This window comes from Scyliorhinus torazame, chromosome 16, assembly GCF_047496885.1.
Source record: "Scyliorhinus torazame isolate Kashiwa2021f chromosome 16, sScyTor2.1, whole genome shotgun sequence".
Lineage (NCBI taxonomy): Eukaryota > Metazoa > Chordata > Chondrichthyes > Carcharhiniformes > Scyliorhinidae > Scyliorhinus > Scyliorhinus torazame.
In genome coordinates this window covers 41552390-41570635 of record NC_092722.1, presented here as the reverse complement: position 1 = coordinate 41570635, position 18246 = coordinate 41552390, and the positions used below count along the sequence as shown (strand labels likewise).

Sequence of the window (18246 nt, the reverse complement as noted above, 5' to 3'; positions counted from 1 at the left end):
GTTTATTAAGTTGGAGAGGGTGAAATTCGCCTTGAGAGGGTTGGTACAAGGGTTCTTTAGGCGGTGGCAACCATTCTTAGACTTCCTGGCAGAACGATAGACATCGGTCAATGGCAGCAGCAACTCCGGGGGGAGGGGTTTACTTTATTTTTGATTTTGTTATTTACACTGGGGGGTCTGAGGGGGGTACCTGTTGTGTTAAGTCAGGGTGTTAATGTTAATTTATTATTTATGTACAGGGGGGAGGGGGGTATGGAGGGTTGCTTTTTTGGACTGTGTTTTGTACTTAACCCTGTTGGGTTCCTTTTTCATTTTGTTATTGATATTTAATGAAAACCTTAATAAAAATTATTTTTTTTTTAAAAAGAAAGCCACCTCCACCTCCTACAGCTCCGTGCCCTGCACCTTTACCACTTCATCAACTTTGCCAAGGCCGCTCGAATTGAAGATATTGTCCCCATAATCGCTATTTCATGATCCTCCAAGAGCACCCACCTTAGTTTCTGATGTCCTCCTCCTAGGATGTCTGTCAGCATCTCAGTAGTTAATGGAGTGGTCACCGATGCTGCAAGAGACTCTGCCACAGAGCTCTTGAGGCTTCCAAGTTCATCGACGCTTCTTTATTCTTCTGCTGCCTAGTCTTTTTATTAATTTGGAGACTTCTGAGACCGAAAAGGTAGAAACTGTTGAGCCTTTTCTTCTGTCTAACATATATATTTTGGTCCAGGACTTGGTACTGTGGAGGAGTGTGCTCAAGAGGCAGGCGTGATTGACTCCTATTTTGGTGTTCTCACTGTTGTTCCAGTTTTGCGCGGCATGTGTTGGTCTCGACATCAAGTAACCTATTGCTGGTGATAATAGAGCCTGGATTTGTGAATCTATCGACAACCCCTTGCGACATATTTGTCAATGCTCATCAATGGTGGTGTGACAACATCGGCATTTTGTTTTCCTGATGCTGATGGTCAAATCAAACTCTTTAAAGTCATGAGACACTCCTCCACGGTAGCAAGTACAGGACCAACATATGCTAGGATGACACGGTGGCACAGTGGTTAGCAATGCTGCCTCACCGTGCCAGGCTTAAAATTATTGAGGTTGTATGACACAATTAGTATGTGATTTTTACACCAGATCATGAGAAGGGCATAAAGTGCCAAATCTGCCAGTGAAACCTTCCAAAAGCAAAAGCTGAACTAGAAACCGTCCAAAAATGTCTCTTTCTTTCATGCTTTGTGGGCCAGAAGGTACAGAGCGCTGTTCCAGGCCTCAGGAAAACTTGGGCTCCCCCCCCCCCCCCCCCCCCTGTCCCAAGTGACAGTGCAAGTTGACTAAATTCCCAGCCAGGTGGTGACACTTGGCTGACCTGGCCACTTTCACGCCTCAGAAATCCAATGGAAATTCACCCCAGAGTATAGAAACTGTAATGTTTCCTTATCTGTAGATATTCATGACTTTATGCAGATGAATACATATCTATAACTTCACTTTGACTTACCTCGTGACCATTCTTCCCATAAGAGTCTAAACAATAATCAGAAGTAAACTGTTGGTAGTCTGGTGGGAGCTAGTTGAATCTTGTCCTTATTTAATGTTCACGCACCCACACTTTCCAGCAAGATCTCTGAATAGTGACCTTTAGTAAGAACCCCAACTGTATTGTTTTTCTACTGCTCCCTGGTCCATTGGCACCAAGACTAATGGTGCATTTACTACTGCCCAGCTGATATCAACTAATGGAGCTGTGACCTGTGAGCTATCAAGTCCAATTGATTAAAGTCGTGCATTTTCCATTGACTGAACTAATGAGTAGTTTAGTTTGTCTTGGATATTCGAGGTTACATGTTTGCCCTCCCTTATTTATTTGCAGTGTTGATTGCTGCTGCAGCCATTTTGTCCATAAGGTTGTTACCTTATTGGGTCCTCAGTCATGCAGACCTATATGTGTATAACTTCCCACAAATAGTGATCTTGTAAATGTTAGACATTACAGCAGGACCCTACCAGTCACCCTCTGATCACTTTGCAGACACTATATGTGTGTAAGTGGCCTTTGCAGACAGCAGAGGGACACTTCGCAAAAGTGTCTCTGGTGTTAGTAGATCTATTAATATATGACTTGTAAAATAGTATAATGTAACTCAAAGGTAAAATGCAGAGAAATATTGCTGGGCAGTGCCAAGATGCAGGATTAATTTCATACGTCACATTTTGGGAAAGCGGGGGAGGCCGTTGGATGACGGGTGGCTCTCGTTAATTGTATGGAAATGGGGCTTAAGTGCTGATACGGCGAGATTCCGAATTTCGCAAACTGGCACCTGGCGTGGTTCCCGTTTTTGGCCTCTCGCTATTCGCCGGCCTTGTTACGTTTGAGCGCGAATGTAACGAGGCCGGAAGATAATTCCCTTTTTGTATGTTTCACAAGTAATCGCAGAAACAACCGGCACTTATCTAGCACCTTTGAACTCTTAACTTCCCAAGGCGCTTCACTGGAACGTTTTCAAACAAAATTTGACCCTGAGCCACATAGAGATATTGTGGCAGGTGACCAAAAGCTTGGTCAAAGAACTACATTTCAAGGCTATTTCATATATCCACAATTACATTGCAGTGAAATGTTGATTTTTTTTTATTAATCTTGTTCCCAATCACTGCCCTGATGAATATTTTAGTTGCTATTTTGAGGACAATCAATGCTATTTTAGCAGGATTGAGGTAAGCTGAAGTTGCTGATTTTTTTAAATATAAATTTAGAATACCCAATTATTTTTATTTTTTTTATTTTTCCAATTAAGGGGCAATTTAGCCTGGCCAATCCACCGACCCTGCATATCTTTGGATTGTGGGGGTGGAACCCACGCAGACATGGGGAGAATGTGCAAACTCCACACGGACAGTGACCCAGGGCCGAGATTCGAACCCAGGTCCTCAGCTCCACAGTCCCAGTGCTAGCCACTGCGCCACATGCCGCCCCAAGTTGCTGATTTTAAGATTAGCTCATGCTGTCCCACAGGTGCATGCTTTTTGTCCTGTTTTTTGCCCTGTTCTCAATGCAACTGCTGTTTGTAGAATGTACATGATTTGGATCAGCTTTATATATGCTTCCTCAAGAGTGTGGACCGTATATGTTCACCATCCTTTGTGGTTGAACCTGCCGTGCAGCACGGTAGCACAGTGGCTAGCACTGTCGCTTCACAGCTCCAGGGTCCCAGGTTCGATTCCCGGCTTGGGTCACTCTGTGCGGAATCTGCACGTTCTCCTCGTGTCTGCGTGGGTTTCCTCCGGGTGCTCCGGTTTTCGCCCACAGTCCAAAGACATGCAGGTTGGGTGGATTGGCCATGCTAAATTGCCCTTATTGTCCAGTGGGGTTGGGTGGGGTTGCTGGATTACGGGTATGGGACGGAGGTCTGGCCTTAACTGGGGTGCTCTTTCCAAGGGCCGGTGCAGATTCGACGGGCCGAATGGCCTCCTCCTGCACTGTAAATTCTATGACAGCACGCACAAAAATAGCTGAAAATTAGTATCTGAACAATCACTTAATAGGAACTAGAATGCAAAAGATCGGATGGGTGGTGGATGACTTTACTGAAGTTAATTAAATTAAAATTCCTCACTCTTTTGCTAATTTATACAATTTCCTCTTGAATACGAGGACAGCACCGACCTCCTTGGGCAGTCTGCATAGAATAGACATGTGATGTTTGGCAGGTTTAGCTCTATACAGTCCTGAAACTTAGGCCAATACCTAAAATAATATAGGCATTCACAACCATCAAGAAAATTCACACATCCCTTTGAAAGCACCATAACATTCCAGCAGACTCAACTTTCTGGTTCACCATGGACAAAAGATTCAATATGTGTTTGGTGAAAGTGAATGGGTCTCCATTGACCTTCCATTGTTATATAATGAAATGAAATGAATGAATGAAAATTGCTTATTGTCTCAAGTAGGCTTCAAATGAAGTTACTGTGAAAAGCCCCTCGTCGCCACATTCCGCCGTCTGTTCAGGGAGGCTGGAACGGGAATTGAGCCTGCCTTGGTCTGCTTTAAAAGCCAGCTATTTAGTCATGTGATAAACCAGCCCCTGTCCATTGGTAAACATAGGGGGCTGGATTCTCCCTTTCTGAGACCAAGTGTTCATGCCAACAGAGAATCTGTGGACTTTTACGACAGAAAGACTGGCACTGCACCTGGACCGATTCTGCTACCGTTGAGGGGCTAGCACTGGTGCCGCATGGAACACACTCTATTCCACTGAAAAATAGTGCGGGAGAAGCTCGATCCATGATCGACACTCGGGAGGCTGACGAGCTGCAGCTGCACATATTACGCTCGACACACACTTATCCCAGCCAAAAAGATGCCACGGGTTATGCTGGAGCGCAGCCACACCGCTAAAGGGTCGGCTGGGGCCAGAGGGCACCAGGTTCAAAGCGAACTGTTAGCGGTGTGCGCGACTGCATAGCTGCCTTGCAGGCTGTGGCAAAGGTGCTCTGTGCCCGTCTACCCCCCCCCCCCACTATTCCCCAGCCCTGGCTGAAGCCCCCCGGCCAGCGGCACAATTGTCAGCACATTATGGCCATGTCAGGCACTTTCTATACCCCCCCTCTCTCCCTCAGCAGCCGTCATGCCAGTTTCACGATTTTTTAAAGCAGGTGAACAACGCCGTCGGGAACTCGGCACATCGGAGGCAGGGAATCGCGGAGATCCTGGCGTGTACCGGGTTGGGCCCGCTAATGATATGCAAACTTTACCTCCTGTACGTGCGGGGTGAAACGCATTGACGCCATTTTTGAGGTCATGGAGAATCGCAATTTGGAGTCAAATCGGCGCCTGCTGCGATTTTGTGTCGGAAGTTATTCTCTGCCAAATCGCATTTCCTGATTTTGGCGTCGGCTAACAGAGAATCCCGCCCAGGATGTTTATTAACCTGACCAAACAACCTTATTTGGAAAAGGACTTTGGACATGTGACAGGTCACATGGATGATTCACCCATGTTGCCCGTTTTTAAAATAGAGCAAATCAGCTCTGCAGAGACGGGGAGGTCACCAGGGAGCATCAAATCAGCTACAGTCAACTAAGCAACCACGTTAATAAACAACAACACCTTGAAAATACAGAAGACTCTTCCTAATCTGTTCCAACTTCAAGTTTATCTGCGCACCAACCTCTTGGAAATTCAGCTACAAGGAGTCTTGCAGCTTACTGAAAAAAACCTGCTTTCGAGACCTCTGCTGCAACTAAAAATATCAACTCATCTAAGAAACTACAGGCCTGTCGTAAAAGCGACTGAGGCAATTGCATTGTTTTGTTACTTCATATGTATCTAATCTTTGTGTGTAATAGTGTGCGTGAGGCAAGTGAGATGTTGTTAAACAGCCGTGGTATGTGTGTAAGTAAATAGCATTCTTTATTTTAAACTTGTCAAAAAAGCTTTCTGCTGGAATTATTTAAGTTGCGGCCATAACTCTAGAGCTATGAAAATACACACACCCTGCATACAAGACACATTGATCACAGACAGTACAAAACGCACGTGTTCTGTCCATGACAGTGCATTTGTAACTTCATTCATTGTTTGACTATGTTTTTGACTGGTCACGGTTTTAAAGTGACAACAACACCTCCTCCACAATAGTCCTCAACACCGGCGCCCCGCAAGGCTGCGTACTTAGCCCCCTACTCTACTCCCTGTACACACACGACTGCGTGGCAAAACGTGGTTCCAACTCCATCTACAAGTTTGCTGACGATACGACCATAGTGGGCCGGATCTGGAATAACGATGAGTCCGAATACAGGAGGGAGATAGAGAACCTAGTGGAGTGGTGTAGCGACAACAATCTCTCCCTCAATGCCAGCAAAACTAAAGAGCTGGTAATTGACTTCAGGAAGCAAAGTACTGTACACACCCCTGTCAGCATCAACGGGGCCGAGGTGGAGATGGTTAGCAGTTTCAAATTCCTAAGGGTGCACATCTCCAAAAATCTGCCCTGATCCACCCACGTCGACGCTACCACCAAGAAAGCACAACAGCGCCTATACTTCCTCAGGAAACTAAGGAAATTCGGCATGTCCACATTGACTCTTACCAACTTTTACAGATGCACAATAGAAAGCATCCTATCAGGCTGCATCACAGCCTGGTATGGCAACTGCTCGGCCCAGGACCGCAAGAAACTTCAGAGAGTCGTGAACACTGCCCAGTCCATCACACGAACCTGCCTCCCATCTATTGACTCCATCTACACCTCCCGCTGCCTGGGGAAAGCGGGCAGTATAATCAAAGATCCCTCCCACCCGGCTTACTCACTCTTCCAACTTCTTCCATCGGGCAGGAGATACAGAAGTCTGAGAACACGCACGAACAGACTCAAAAACAGCTTCTTCCCCACTGTCACCAGACTCCTAAATGACCATCGTATGGACTAATTTCATTAACACTACACCCTGTATGCTTCATCCGATGCCAGTGCTTATGTAGTTACATTGTATATGTTGTGTTGCCCTATTATGTATTTTCTTTTATTCCCTTTTCTTCTCATGTACTTAATTATCTGTTGAGCTGCTCGCAGAAAAATACTTTTCACTGTACCTCAGTACACGTGACAATAAACAAATCCAATCCAAGTGAAGCTCAAAATTGTTTATAGTGATGTTTTTATGCATTGCTTTCAAATGACCATGGTCAGTGAAGTGTCCCTTAGAAAGCTGAAAGGCTAATGGTGTAGTGCAAATGTATTAGATTTAAGGTCCCTGGTCCAATTCCTGAGTTAGCGAAAGTGCATGTTAAGTGAGAGTAAAATCAGACAAGCCTGCGATGTCCTTTCAGATCAAATATGATAAGATTATTGCAACGGTCCAAATATAGATTGACTACTTGGACAAGGTATCACGGGACTGCTAGCCCTAATGCAGAACTGAATCACTGTGTTGAGAAAATTGGCACTATAAGAAGTAATAGAGGAGAATTGGTAGAGGTGAAATTGATTGGCCATGACTGGTCAAATTCTGATCCCTATTTTTTAAATTCATGAATATTTCAGCATTTTGAAGCTAAAGGTCTTCACATCTATAACAATAAATGTTTGATTTGATTGTCAGTATTATGGGATTGGTCATATCGGTTTTTCAAGTTTATTCTGCAAGTACACTGTTTTGGAACTGATGTGAGGCACATATTCACCCAGTCGCATAAAAAACTCTTCACAAAGTTTCAGATTTGAAAGCTGCTCCAGCAAAGCTGCTCAATTTCTGGCATGACTGTGCCGGCAGTTATTTAACACTAATTCCGTTCTTTATTTTGCTAGTGAGTAGTAGTAAAACTTTCACCGTTTTGCAATGTAATTCTCAAAATAAAATCAGCATCCAGCGGATCTAAGTCATTTTGACTCTAAAAATAACTGCAGCTGTATTCTGCATAGTGCATTTTGAACCACTTGCCACAGTGAACTCTCTGGCATCAGCATGCAGGAGCTGAAAATAACATAGGAACAGGACTAGATATTTAGCCTGTTGGGCCTGTTTTGCTGCTATTTGGTGAGGTCATTGCTGGTCCATGACCTAATTCCAAATGGGGTCTTTGCTTGTAGTCCTTAATATATTTTATGAACATGTATCTGTCAACTTCAGATTTAAAATTTACATTGGAAAAATCATTTACAATATCTAACATTTCCAATTGTGGAAGAGTTCCAAACTCCTACCACCCTTCATGTGTAAAAGTCTTTCCTAATTTAAGCTCTGTCTCTAATTTGTAGGTGATGCCCCAGCCCTAGATCCCCCAACCACCAGTGAAAATAGTCAAAACCTAAGTCCAAAATTGAAAACACTGTAAACATGACTGACTAGTTGCAGGAAGATGGCTTAATGCTTTGATTGAGTAGGATCTTGATCAAAACCTTTGTGGTTGTGGGTGGGAGTAGGCCGATAGGACCGATTGAAACAGGAAAAATGAAGGTCAAGGACTCGGTTTGTTTTTAGTCTCTGAATAACTCTTCCCCTTTTCTTACCTGATTGGCCATGACTGGTCAAATTCTGATCCCTATTTTTTTTAAATCGAGGAATTTCAGCATTTTGAAGCTAAAGGTCTTCACATCTATAACAATAAATGTTTGATTTGATTGTCAGTATTATGGGATTGGTCACTCTGTGCTTCCCATAACTGATTCACGCCAACTTAAATTCCAAAGGATGAAAAATCTTTATACTTGATGATTTTCTTTTTTCATTTTACTGATTGTACTTCTAGGAAGGAAGAAAGCTCGACGACAGAAATTCGGAAGTGAGGAAGGATTCAAACAAAGAGAAACCAAAGCTGCTTCAAATATTGTGGCGACACTGGAGAGAGAAAACACAGGGGGTATGTGAAACAATGTAGAGATTCTTTTCTTTTTTCTCGCTTCTTCCTCAAACACCCCATTGAAAATATTGCTGCATTACCATTGCACAAGCTACCAATACTCATCTGGTAGCATACCTTATTGACCATTCCTTATGCAAGAGCTGAGTGAGTATTGACAGGTTCTTTGATCATGGCAGATATCAGTGCTGGTCCCAATTTATACTTAATTCAACATACTCATTTACACTTTCCAGCCGGAGATACAGTAAACAGAGGATGATAATAATAGATTTATGGTGAACATAGACATCAGCAAGAAAGAATTTGACATGGAAATGTGAAGCGATACATTTTGATAGGATGACTGAGAAGAGGCCATACAGAATAAATAGTACCTTTTTAAAGGGGGTGTAAGAGCCGGGAGATTTGGAGACAATACGAAAGGGATTTATTAAAGTTGTGCCATGAATATGTGGAGAGACTGGAAAAGCTGGAGCTGTTCTTTTTTAGAGGAGAGAATTTTAAGAGATTGATAAAGGTATTCAGAGTCAAGAATGGTTTTGATGAGTATATAAGAAGGAATGGTTTTCCAGTGACTGATGGGTCGGTAACCACGCGATTGGCAAAAGAACCAGAGGTGGAGAGTGAAACAATTTTTTTCTCACTCGATAGTTATGATCTGGAACATGCTGCTTGTAAGGGAAGTGGAAGACTTCCGGGTGCGGCTATGCAGAGCTAGGTCGCATATTCGGCAGCTCCCGCTTGGAACGGACTTTTGGGCTCTTTTACAGGGCCCCCACGGCATTTGTTTGACATTTCCCGGTGTGGGAAGAAGGCTGCAGCATTCCCCTGACAGTGTCCCCCAGGAGTGTTGTGTCTTTTGGCTACCAGACCCGGCAGAAACAGTGAAAGATTTGGCTTGAGCTGCAGCAGTAGACGAGGGCCACTTCCAGCATGCAGGTGGGGGAAGGACAAACTTAAAGCTGCAATCTGGCTTGACTCTATCAAAGGTGAATTCTAGCAGCAGAGGGAACAACTGTGAAAAGATCTACCATTGAAGAAGCAGGGACGAGGCTTCTGGTGGCGGCCATGGAGGAGTAGGTCGTGCATTCGGCAGCTCCCGTCTGGAGCCGACTCTCAGACCTTTTTCAGGAGTTTCCATAGACTTTTTGGGGCAGACTGGTGAAGCAAACACTGCCAACTTCTATGAAACGGACCAGAAGTGTAACGGCCAAAGGAGCGGCACTGGAGCAACGGGAGAAGCGAGGGAAAGAAAACAAAATGGCAGCGGCCAGGGACAAAGGGGAGCTGCAGGAGTTCATCAAGCCCTGCTTCGAGGAGCAGCGTGAGGAGATGCGCAAAGAGATGTTGGCGCCTATGCTTTCGGCAATTGAAGGACTCGGGATCACGCAGAAGGCCCATGAAGCTGAGATCCAGGAGGTACAGAAAAGAGTCCGTCATAACGATGACGAGCTCGTGGGCCTGGCGGTGAGAGTGGAGCAGAACGAGGCGCTACACAAGAGGTGGGCGGGAAGACTCGAAGACCTGGAGAACAGGTCGAGGAGAAAGAATCCGCAAATCCTGGGTCTCCCTGAGGGAGTGGAGGAGGCTGATGCCGGGGCATACGCAAGCACGATGCTCGAGGGAATGATGGGCACGAAGGCCCCTTCGAGGCCGCTGGAGTTGGACGGGGCACATCGGGTGCTGGCGAAGAAGCCCCAGGCAAATGAGCCGCCAAGGGCGATGGTGGTGAGGTTCCACCGGTTCACGGACAGAGAGTGGGTCCTGAGGTGGGCCAAGAAGGAGCGGAGCAGTAAGTGGGACAATGCAGAGATCTGAATATACCCGGACTGGAGCACGGAGGTTGCAAAGCAGAGAGCGGGTTTCAACCGGGCCAAAGCGGCGTTGTACCGGAAAGAAGTGAAATTCGGAATGCTGCAGCCAGCGTGACTGTGGGTCACAGACAAGGGCCAACACTATTACTTCAAAACGCCTGAAGAGGCGTGGACCTTTGTACAAGCCGAAATGTTGGACTCTAACTGAGGGTTTGTGAGGGTGGGGGGGATGTTTTGGGGTTTGATGTGTGATGGTTGTTGCATATAGGGGGTCAATCACACGCAGGAAATGTTACATGGGCTGGGGGGGAGAGACAAGGCCGCGACAGGAGCTGCGCCAGAGGGGGCGGAGCGTGCTTTGGAAAGCGCGGGGTTTTTTCCCGCGCGCGGGAAGAAAGGCGGGAAGGGGAACGAAGGAATGCATATGGATTGGGAGACTCCCACGCGGGGAGGTCAATGGGACGGCGGGGGAAGCCGGGGTCAGCAGGCGTCAGCTGACTTACGGGAGTGACATGGGGGGAGCAAAAAAGCTAGACGGGGGTCTAGCCGGGGGGGGAGGGGAGGGGAAAAAGGGTTGCTGCTGCACTGGCCGAAAGGGAATGGGACACAGAAGAGGTGGTCGGGAAGGGGGTTCCCCCCTCTGGGGGACTGGAGGGTGAGGGAGGCGTGGACACGGGACTGGCCCAGAAAAGGAGATGGCTAGTCGGCGGGGGGTGAGAGCCCCTCCAATCCGGCTGATAACGTGGAATGTGAGGGGCCTGAATGGGCCGGTGAAGAGGGCTCGAGTGTTCGCGCACTTAAAGGGACTGAAGGCGGACGTGGCCATGCTCCAAGAGACACATCTGAAGGTGGCGGACCAGGTCAGGTTAAGAAAGGGATGGGTAGGACAGGTATTCCACTCGGGACTGGACGCGAAGAATAGAGGGGTGGCAATATTGGTGGGAATGCGGGTCTCATTTGAGGCCAAGACTATTGTAGCGGACAATGGAGGGCAATATGTAATGGTGAGCGGTAGGCTGCAAGGGACGTGGGTGGTGTTGGTAAACGTATACGCCCCGAACTGGGATGATGCAGGATTCATGAAGCGCATGTTGTGGCGCATTCCGGACCTGGAGATAGGAGGCCTGATAATGGGAGGGGACTTCAATACAGTGTTGGATCCAGCACTGGACCGCTCCAAATCAAGGACTGGAAAGAGGCCGGCGGCGGCCAAGGTACTTAGGGGGTTTATGGATCAGATGGGGGGAGTGGACCCATGGCGGTTTGCAAGACCGCAGGCCAGGGAATTTTCTTTCTTCTCCCATGTACACAAAGCCTACTCCCGGAAAGATTTCTTTGTTCTGGGTAGGGCGCTCATCCCGAGGGTGGAGGGGACGGAGTATTCGGCTATAGCCGTTTCGGACCATGCCCCGCACTGGGTGGAACTGGAGCTGGGAGAGGAGAGGGACCAACGCCCGTTGTGGCGGCTGGATGTGGGACTGCTGGCGGACGAGGTGGTGTGTGGGAAGGTGAGGGGGTGTATCGAAAGGTACTTGGAGGCCAACGACAACGGGGAGGTGGGGGTGGTATGGGAGGCGTTGAAGGCGGTGATCAGGGGAGAGCTAATTTCCATTAGGGCTCATAGGGAGAAGACAGAGGGTATGGAAAGGGAGAGGTTAGTGGGGGAGATTTTGAGAGTGGACAGGAGATACGCAGAGGCCCCGGAGGAAAGATTACTTCGGAAAAGACGACGGCTCCAGACGGAGTTTGACCTGTTGACCACAGGGAAGGTGGAGGCACAGTGGAGGAAAGCGCAGGGGGCAACCTACGAGTATGGGGAAAAGGCTAGTCGGATGCTGGCACACCAGCTCCGTAAGAGGATGGCAGCGAGGGAAATAGGGGGAGTCAAAGATGGAAGGGGAGCCACGGTTCGGAGTGCAACGAAAATAAACGAGGTATACAAGGCCTTTTATGAAGAGCTGTACAGATCCCAGCCCCCAGCGGGGGAAGAGGGGATGAGACGATTCCTAGATCAGCTGAAATTCCCGAGGGTGGAGGAGCAAGAGGTGGCTGGTTTGGGGGCACCAATTGGGTTGGAGGAGCTGAGCAAGGGTTTGGGGAGCATGCAGGCGGGGAAGGCCCCGGGACCGGACGGATTCCCGGTGGAGTTCTACAGGAAGTACGCAGACCTGTTGGCCCCGCTAATCGTGAGGACCTTTAATGAGGCAAGAGAGGAGGGGACCCTGCCCCCGACAATGTCGGAAGCGACAATTTCTTTGATCCTAAAGCGGGACAAGGACCCACTGCAATGTGGATCGTACAGGCCGATCTCGCTCCTCAATGTGGATGCAAAGTTGCTGGCAAAAGTGCTGGCCACGAGGATCAAGGACTGTGTCCCAGGGGTAATCCACGAGGACCAGACGGGATTTGTAAAGGGCAGGCAACTAAACACCAATGTGCGGCGGCTCTTAAACGTGATAATGATGCCATCGGAGGAGGGAGAGGCGGAGATAGTGGCAGCTATGAATGCGGAGAAGGCCTTTGACCGAGTAGAGTGGGAGTACCTCTGGGAGGTGCTGCGTAGGTTTGGGTTTGGGGTAGGGTTTATCAATTGGGTTAAGCTCCTTTACAGAGCCCCAATGGCGAGTGTAGTGACGAACCGGCGGAGGTCGGAGTACTTTCGACTGTACCGAGGGACGAGGCAGGGGTGCCTCCTGTCCCCCCTGTTGTTCGCATTGCCGATCGAACCATTGGCCATGTCATTGAGGAGTCTAATAAATGGAGGGGGGTGGTCCGAGGGGGAGAAGAGCATCGGGGTGTCGCTTTATGCGGATGACCTGTTGCTGTACGTGGCGGATCCAATCGAGGGGATGGTGGAGGTCATGCAGACTCTAAGGGAGGTTTGGGGAGTTTTCGGGCTATAAGCTCAATGTAGGGAAGAGTGAGCTCTTTGTATTACAGGCGGGGGACCAAGAAAGAAGGATAGGGGACCTACCGCTGAGGAGGGCGGAGGGGAGCTTTCAGTATCTGGGGATACAGATAGCCAGGAGTTGGGGGACCCTACATAAACTGAATCTGACGAGGTTGGTGGAGCAAATGGAGGAGGATTTCAAAAGATGGGACATGTTACCGCTCTCGCTGGGGGGTAGAGTGCAGTCGGTCAAAATGGTGGTCCTTCCGAGGTTTCTGTTTGTGTTTCAGTGCCTTCCCATCGTGATCACTAAGGCCTTTTTTAAGAGAGTAGGCAGGAGTATTATGGGGTTTGTGTGGGCGAATAAGGAGAGGGTTCCTGGAACGCAGTAGGGACCGAGGAGGGTTGGCGCTGCCAAACCTGGGGAGCTACTACTGGGCAGCAAATGCGGCGATGATCCGCAAGTGGGTTATGGAGGGAGAGGGGGCGGCATGGAAGAGGATGGAGATGGCGTCCTGTAAAGGAACGAGCCTGGGGGCGTTGGTGACGGCACCGCTGCTGCTCTCGCTGACAAAGTATACCACGAGCCCGGTGGTGGAGACAACGCTAAGGATCTGGGGCCAGTGGAGACGGCACCGGGGTGCAATGGGAGCATCGGTGTGGTCCCCGATCAGGGGTAACCACCGGTTTGTCCCGGGGAAGATGGACGGGGGGGTTCCAGAGCTGGCATCGGGCGGGGATTGGAAGAATGGGGTACCTGTTCACCGACGGGACGTTTGCGAGCCTAGGGGCACTGGAGGAGAAGTTTGAGTTACCCCCGGGAAATGCCTTTAGATATATGCAGGTGAGGACTTTTGTGAGGCGACAGGTGAGGGAATTCCCGTTGCTCCCGGCACAAGAAGTTCAAGATAGGGTGATCTCGGGTGTATGGGTCGGGGAGGGCAAGGTGTCGGGAATGCACCAGGAGTTGAAAGAAGAGGGGGAAGCGCTGGTAGAAGAGTTGAAGGGTAAATGGGAGGAGGAGCTGGGGGAGGAGATCGAGGACGGTCTGTGGGCTGATGCCCTAGGTAGGGTTGATTCCTCCTCCCCGTGTGCCAGGCTCAGCCTGATACAATTTAAGGTGGTCCACAGAGCGCACTTGACGGGGGCGAGGTTGAGTAGGTTCTTTGGGGTAAAGGACAGATGTGGAAGGTGCTCGGGGAGCCCGGCGAACCATGTCCATATGTTTTGGTCATGCCCGGCACTGGAGGGGTTCTGGAGAGGAGTGGCGGGAGCAATATCTCAGGTGGTGAAAGTCCGGGTCAAGCCAAGCTGGGGGCTAGCAATATTTGGAGTAGTGGACGAACCGGGAGTGCAGGAGGCGAAAGAGGCCGGCATTCTGGCCTTTGCGTCCCTAGTAGCCCGGCAGAGGATCTTGCTAATGTGGAAGGAGGCGAAGCCCCCCAGCCTGGAGGCCTGGATAAATGATATGGCTGGGTTCATAAAGTTGGAGAGGATTAAGTTCGTAGACTTGAGAGGGTCTGCGCAGGGGTTCTACGGGAGGTGGCAACCGTTCCTAGACTATCACGCGGAGCGTTAGAGGAAGGTCGGTCAGCAGCAGCAGCAACCTGGGGGGGGGGGGGGGGGTGCGCGGGGAGACGTCCTGGGAGGGGGGGGGGGGAAAGGGGGGACTGCCTGGGAGGGTGGATGAGCAAGAGATAACATGAAGGGTTGGGGAAATTGGCACGTACAGGTGAGGGCCAGTGTACAAAGCTGTGTAAATATATCATTTTGCCATGTATATATCTTGCTCTGCGCGATTTCTCGGGTTTTTTTGTTACGAGAGGGGGGGAGGGGGTTATTGTTTGTAAGGGAGAAAAACTGTGTTAAACTTTAAGAAATATATTTTTTTTTTTTTAAAAAGAGAGGGAAGTGGAAGCAAATTCATTGGTGACTTTCAAAAGACTTTTGGATAAATACTTGAAGGAATAGATGTTGTTCATCTATGGGGAAAGATCATGGAATAGGGATTAATTAGACAGCTCATATAAATACCTGGCACAGGCACAATGGGCCAAATGGCCACCACCTGAGCGGAATCATTCTGTGATTCTATGAGTCAATCAATGGATAGTGATTGGGTGCAGGAACCTGGGCTGATTTATTTTGCGTTATCGCCCCCTCACAGCAAAGAATGCAGAAAATCATAGGAGGACATGGGCTGGGGAACTGTGTAGGTAAATAGGCAATAGCTGCAGTTGAATGCAGAGAAATGTGAAAAAGCGTTATAAGAAAAATGGATAGACAAAAAACTATGGGTGCAATCTCACTAAAATTGCACAGTGTGTTGACTGGTTAATGCAGAAAAGGTGTGTGTGTGTGGGGTAGGGAGGAAGAGTGGGTGCAAATGGAGGCGGCCTCCTGCGAGGGGGCATATGTAAAGGGGATTTTCACAATAACTTCATTGCAGTGTTAATGTAAGCCTACTTGTCACAATAATAAAGATTATTATTAACGGCACTGGATACACCCACTCTCCCGTTTGCCCCAGCCAACTTTACAGCAAGCCCGGTGGTGATGGCATCCCTTAAGATTTGGGACAGCTTAGGCAGCACTTTGGGTTGGGGAGCATGTCGGTACATCCACCAATCTGTGGAAATCATAGGTTTGCACTGGTGGGGAGTGGTGGGGCGGGGGGGGGGGGGTTGAGAAGATTCTGGATCTGTTTGTGGAGGGATGGTTCGTGGGTTTGGAGGAATTGAAGCAGAAGTATCCGCTCCCAAAGGGGAATGAATTTGGATACATGCAGGTGTGGGACTTTGTTCGAAAAAAGTTTATTTTGTTCCTTCAGCTGCCATACACTGTTAGAGAGACATTGAGCGGGGAGAATACATCATGAGTGGAACGCAATGACATCAAGCCCATTATCTTAAAACATATTTAAATTTATGCACGGCATGAACCTGATTATGTCACTGGCGGTTGGGGCGGATAGATCTCAAACTGTGATCCGGCCAGCTCAAATCATGTTTTTGGTCTCTCACGAGAGTCAATGGATTGTGGGATTTGTGCCCACGTCTAACGGGGCCGCTGGATCGCGTCTTATATCTTAAACAGAGTGAAAGATATCTTGGGGTGCAAATGCACAGAACTTTGAGTGGAGTGCAAACAGAAGGACCATGAAACGGCAAGTAGAACATTTTTTCTGTGTACCCGTGTACATGCACTGAGTATAAAAGCAAGTGGCTGATTTTGAATTTGGTTCATAGACTTTAGTTGGGAGTATTGCATGAAGTATTGGCCTCAGTTTGGAGCTATGAAAAAAGGGGACAGCCAAGAGTCACTAAAGCGTTGGGAGAGGATTAAACAGACGTTTTCAAAGTTAAGAAAGGGTTACGGTAAATGGTGAAAAAGAAATCTCAACTCCACTGCCTGGTGAATTGGCAACAAGGTCATAGATTGAATAACATGGAAGATCAGAAGAGGGTTATGGAAAAAAAATCAGTGAAGGTTGTTAGAATATGGACTGCTTTCCCGCAAGTAGCCTATTGAGGCAGATACCAAAAAATTCAAAATGGAATTGGAAAAGTATTAAAAAATATACATTCAAAAAAAAGATATGGGGGAAATCAGAGAGAAGTGGGATTAGAGTAGACGTCTCTGCCACTGGCACATCTAGTTTATTGGGTCACCTCTTGTGATGTAATTTCAATGATTGTAAAGTGATTTTAATTTCCAAAATAATAAATTGAAATGCATGTTAGTTTTTGCCAGGTATTGAGCAGCACAAAGATGTCCTTTGACCCTTTGTTAAGATTGTTAACTTATCTGGATTGCTTATTGGTAGTAACGGGCAAAGGTAAACTCTTAGATTAACGCTCTTTTCAGTTGTTTATATCTGAAAAGTGGTTTCATTTTATAGTACTGGGCACTCTTAATTGTCACATTGTCACTTCCTTCACCATATTATCGCTGCATTGTTGAAAAATACAAAAAATAGATTAAGTAATACCAGTCATCATGAGTTTTGAGAACAGGCGTGTATTATGGAGTTACATTTTGGAGAAACAGTATTGCAATGGTACTGGTTGAGAACAAGTAGTACTTCAGTGTTTAGTATCTTCTACCCAATTTTATTTGGCAATTTTATTGTGCAATGACAAAATGCATGAATTTTAACTTCCTCCCTTGCTCTACTTAAAGCACCACGCCTTAACAGGGATATGGTTCCATTGGTGTCAGTAATCATCACCATCAAGTAATTCCCCAAATTGGCATGTATAAATGTAGATAGTCGGTGTCACCAGTCATTTGGATTATGGAGGACATCACGGACAGTTTTAATCGAGTCCTTACCCTGTATCTCCACGTTTTACCAGCATTTACGGGAAAGAAATCAGCAGCAAAACCTGCAGCTGACTTCTTTAATCCTCCATACCCTCAGGATTTGAGCCCATATAACGATTTGACTGACATCTGCTTAGTACACACCCTGGAACCATTTATCCTATTTGTTTGGCACGGTAGCACAGTAGTTAGCACTGTTGCTTCACAGTGCCAGGGTCCCGGGTTCGATTCCCGGCTTGGGTCATGGTCTGTGCAGAGTCTGCACGTTCTCCCTGTGTCTGCATGGGTTTCCTCCGAGTGCTCAGGTTTCCTCCCACAAGTTCCAATTTGGACATTCTGAACAGGTGCCAGAATGTGGCGACTTGAGGCTTTTCACAGTAACTATTGCAGTATTAATGTATGTCCACTTGTGTCAATAAAGATTATTATTATAAGTTGAGGCTATCTTTTTTACACTAGTGAACTTTATGCTATCTATAACATAACTTGGTACAGGTTTATAATATGTTTCGGTATTTGTGAATCGAAACACTGATACTTTGTGCATTCTTTTGGATAATTTCTAACTCACAGTAACCTAATTTCTTCATAATGTCACAATAACTGTTCTGGTGTCACAGTCACTTCCTCATTACAATCTGAAGCAGCTAGATACTGGTCAAAAGGGATTCGTATTTACCTGAAGTGCTGCATAATCCTAGATTGATGTGTTATGTTGAATGAATCCAGAGGCACTTACTATATTACTACTACGTTGCTGGAGAAGAATTGTATGCAAGTCAATGCACTCGCAGTAATGTTTCTATTCAATTAGGAGGGTGGGAGATTTATTTATAGATGGGACT

At 47.3% G+C, this 18246-nt stretch overlaps 1 protein-coding gene across 10 annotated transcripts in view; it reads left to right on the top strand.

Annotated features, from left to right (window-relative positions):
- Nucleotides 1–18246, top strand: part of prdm2a (PR domain containing 2, with ZNF domain a) — a 277892-nt gene that overhangs the window by 248680 nt on the left and 10966 nt on the right. For all 10 annotated transcript variants that reach the window (XM_072478398.1, XM_072478403.1, XM_072478396.1 and 7 more), the window contains one exon: nt 8258–8368. In XM_072478398.1, coding sequence (XP_072334499.1) covers nt 8258–8368 — 111 coding nt within the window. The remainder of the gene's footprint in view (nt 1–8257; nt 8369–18246) is intronic.